This window comes from Lactuca saligna, chromosome 3, assembly GCF_052625555.1.
Source record: "Lactuca saligna cultivar CGN05327 chromosome 3, ASM5262555v1, whole genome shotgun sequence".
NCBI classification, from domain to species: Eukaryota; Viridiplantae; Streptophyta; class Magnoliopsida; order Asterales; family Asteraceae; genus Lactuca; species Lactuca saligna.
The window spans coordinates 43,142,407-43,146,573 of NC_136419.1; the positions used below are offsets into that span (position 1 = coordinate 43,142,407).

The 4,167-nt window shown below is 37.0% G+C and overlaps 1 protein-coding gene across 1 annotated transcript; it reads right to left on the reverse strand.

Moving 5' to 3' along the window:
* Nucleotides 1-1,682: 1,682 nt before the first annotated feature.
* Nucleotides 1,683-3,307, reverse strand: LOC145035433 (uncharacterized). The gene is made up of 4 exons (XM_078983978.1): nt 3,008-3,307; nt 2,466-2,935; nt 2,095-2,405; nt 1,683-1,990 (listed from the first exon to the last, which is right to left on the reverse strand). Exons 1-4 carry the CDS (start codon nt 3,305-3,307, stop codon nt 1,683-1,685), a joined length of 1,389 nt encoding a protein of 462 aa, XP_078840104.1.
* Nucleotides 3,308-4,167: the final 860 nt, after the last annotated feature.

A 4,167-nucleotide genomic window follows, 5' to 3' on the forward strand; every position in this document is an offset into this window, starting at 1 on the left:
AGGTAACCCACTGAGTCAATACTGAGTTGATTCGATGACACAGAAGCTGACACATGCAAAGAGCAATTACCGTCTTTAATTTCCACCAACACCCCAACAACCTTACACTGTCGATTTGATTGAGTCTCTGGCACAAGTCTCGAATTATAAGGGGACATACGCATGTGGGGTTTGAAGTAAAACAAATCTAAAACTTGTTTACCATATTCGGGCAAACAATCCTCTGGAAGAACCCTTAAAAAGCAATAATGTCGGCTCCACCACCTTCACCTGACTCTTTAAATTCTGGTGAAGACATCAACTACAATGTGCTCCACTCAATTTTCTGTGATTGTGGTCCGAAGATTACAGAAAACCAAACTGAAATGAAAAGGTTGAAGGAGCAGCTTGGACAGGAGTATATCGTTTGTAGGATCGACCACATCAGTCTCCAGCACAAGCTGGATGACCATGATCAGAAGTTTAAAGTCGTTGGTGTTGCTATGGGTGGCATGATGGTGGGGATGCTCTTGTTGTTGGTGGTTGTGCTCCATTTCCTTGTTAAGCTTGGGTGATGGGTTGATTTGCAGCTAAGGCGGTTCATGGTTAAGAAGGTTATTAGTATGTAGTGTTTGTGTGTGTGTGTGTGTGTTTTTTTGGTATTTTTTTTTTTGCCGAAATATGTGAAAGACCTCTCTTAATAAAAGACATTTTGTAAGTGAAATCCAATGATTAATGAAAGACCTATCTAAATGATAGGCATTTTGTAAAGTTGGGTGATGTCCTTTGTTGATTGTTTTGATCTTAATTAGTTGTTAATTTTCATTGAATAATCTGTTGAAAGTGTAATAGAATTAGGAAGAAGGAAAAAGTGGGGATGTTAGGGACCCCACTTTCCTTGTACAGTGGGGGTAATATAATCTTTTACACGCACTACTCTTTCATATATACCAAGTAGTTTCATTCTAGCACATTGTTTTCTTCTTCAAATACTCTCCACTTTGAAGGTACATAATGAAGAACATGGAATATGGATGTGGAGTTGAGGTTATAATAAGAACATCCCGTACTACCAATAACCCAGAAAGGCCCTTTTATGCATGCCCGAAAAAGGTAATTTACCATTTATTCAAATTCTAATGTTAACCCTATTTTTTAAAATGTATTAATTCAAGCAAACAGTTGGAATCAGGATGCTCGTTCAAGTTTTATAGCTTGGGTTGATGAAATGCAGTGTAACAATGAAGGTGTGATCATAAATGGATTGTTTAAGTCGAACAAAAAGCTTCAAGCTGAGGTCTTTAAGTTGAAGGTTTAGCTAATATGTAGTTAGGTATTTTTTTTTTCTATTTAATCATGTACAAGTTGTAATGAAGGTCAATTGGACCACTTGTAATGTAACTTGTAATGCACTTTGATGTGTTTTGAAACTTGTAATGTACTTTATTTCGTTTAAGTTGTTATGTAACTTGTAATGTACTTTATTTTTTTAAGTTGTTATCTTTTAGTTTTGATGTGTTTTGTATGCACGAAATATGAACAAGCAAATTAAGCAAAGTCAGTTACAACACAACCAAGTTAAAACATAACAACTTGTCCAATTTCAAACTTAATAACCTACTACAACCCAATTCCAAACTTAACACTTAAATCCAACCAAACACAACCAAGTTAAAAGATAACAACTTAAACGAAATAAGATCCTAATCATTAAGCTCCAATGGGTTTGCACTGGTATCTCCTTTCCCATCTTTTCCCTTCACCCTCTTAGCAAGTTTCATCTTTATGATTCTCTCTGATTTCTTTGTTTTACATCTCCTTCCAACAGCAACACCTTCTGCTCCTTGACCCTTTTGCCCTTCATGCACTGATTTTGCGCCTTGAATCTTTTTCCCTTCATTGACACCTCCTGCTCCTTCACCTTTTTCATGGACACCTCGTGCTCCTTCACCAACTTTAGGTTTTTGCACTTGAGGTCTTTCAACTTGAGGACATGTGACCTTGTTATGCCCTACATTTTTACACACACTGCATGATATTTTTTTCCCTACCTTAACACAGTGTGCCTTGGTAGCTTCTCTGATGCATCTCTTCTTCTGTTAAGCTTTGGTCTACCTGGAATTCTTCTCTTCATTGGTGAAAGAGGTGGTATGAAGTCAGTAGATGGCCACATATTGCTACCATTCATCCCCTGAATTAGATACTTATAGGTGTTCTTGTAGACTGCTCCATGGAACATTGTATCAACATAACCACCAACATATCTATTGAGAAATGGTATAGTTGCAACTGAATGCACACATCCATACCCATTATGTTGCCACACTCTACAAGTGCAAGTCTTCTTGTCCAGGTCAACAGCATAGGACTCAGCCATGTTGCTTGTTTCAAATTGGTTTACACCACTTGGTAAAACCTGCCAATACCTAATGTAGACATAACATAAGTAATTACATACAATTATGAGTTTACAGATTAGAAAGTACCTTTGAGCTTTTTTTAACTGATTCAGTAGGAGTGTAACTGATGGGCAAGGCTTATAATCAGGCCATGAACTACCTTTAATCTTTAAATTGTATATTCTCTCCATAACATACAATCTAATCTCCTCTAACATGGTGATGATTGCCTTTTTCCTAGCATCCCTTATCACACTGCTGAAGCTCTCAGATAAGTCATTCTCCACTGCATCACACATCTTTCCCTCTTGAAAAAAATCTTTACTCCAAGATTTAGGGTTTGTTTCCATAAGATAAGCAATGGCCGCAGGGTTAAGCACTTCAATCTCCTTCATGGCAGCATTGAATAAAGGCTCACCGGATGCCTTGCTTGCCTTCCAAAACATGGTTTCATAATGCACACCACTGAATATTTTCCTAAAGTTGGCAACAATATGCCTTGCACACTGCCTATGTTCAGTAGTAGGCAGTATTTCCTTCACAACCTCTAACAGCCCCTATGCAACAATGATAACATGTTATATAAAATAAGACTAGAATTTATTAAATTAGGAAGTAAAACAACTTACCTTATGCTGATCTGACATTAATGTTATACCAAAACCATTATCCAGTTGAAGGTCATCTCTAAGGTTTTCCAAAAACCATTTCCAATTTTCTTTGTTCTCTACACAGACAACTGCCCATGCAATTGGAAATATGTGATTATTGGCATCTCTTCCAACAAAACATATTAGCTCTCCATTACATAGGCCCTTTAACAAACATCCTTCTAAATTTATAACCCTTCTGCAACTCCCTTTCCACCCTTGCTTAAGCTCATCAAAACACAAGTAAAGTTTGCTAAAATAATTCTTACCATCTGGCATAGAATTGACATCAATTTTGACTGTTGATCCTGGATTTGATCTTCAAATCTCCTCACCATATGACCACAACTTTGTATAGTGATCCACTAGTGTTCCTTCAATCAGTTCAATTGCATACTTCTTTGCTCTTCTACACTGTCCCATACTCACATCTATACCAAATTTCTCTTTAACCTCATCCCTAAGTAGCCTCACACTAACCTTTTGTTTCTGTAAGAATTGTGTTGTGTAATGGGTACCTATCCATGAATAATTAACAATTGAAGCTAACTTTAAGTTTCTTGCACAATTATGCTCATTTATTATACTCTTTATCTAGAAAGATTTTTCCTCACTCATCCAATAAGCCCACATCCTAAACTTGCACTGCCCAGAACAATATTTCACTAATAGTCTCCTATTATCATTTTTTTAACATAACTGATAACCATTTGCTACAGCATAGTTACAAATCATATGTTTCGGTTGTTTAGGACTCACAAATCTCATACCTAATACAGGTTTTTGCTTTTTCCAATGAACTTCTTTCATTGTAAATAGCCTAGTCAGTAGAAATTACCTCGTCTTCTTGTGGTGGATCATATGTATCTTCACGAGGTGGACTGTGGGGGTAACTTGCTCCTTTGGGCACAACTTACTCAGAAACTCATCATCCTTTGTCTTGTTCATAGGAATGCACTCATCAGGTTCACTGTCCACTTCCTTGTGAATGCCATCATCTTGCTCACCCTGCAAATCCTCATTTGGACCTAGGATATCATCCATACCACCATGTAAATCTTGCATGTCGATTCTATCATCCATATCCATACGACTATGAACTTCTTCATGATCTTCATTTACACCAAATAATTGGTCTA

Coding starts and splice junctions, on each gene's coding strand:
- LOC145035433 (XM_078983978.1), bottom strand. CDS start 3,307: ATGCCAGATGGTAAGAATTATTTTAGCAAACTTTACTTGTGTTTTGAT. Junction 2,936..3,007: donor TAATGTCAGATCAGCATAAG/GTAAGTTGTTTT, acceptor ATTGTTGCATAG/GGGCTGTTAGAGGTTGTGAA. Junction 1,991..2,094: donor AATGAAGAGAAGAATTCCAG/GTAGACCAAAGC, acceptor GTAAAAATGTAG/GGCATAACAAGGTCACATGT.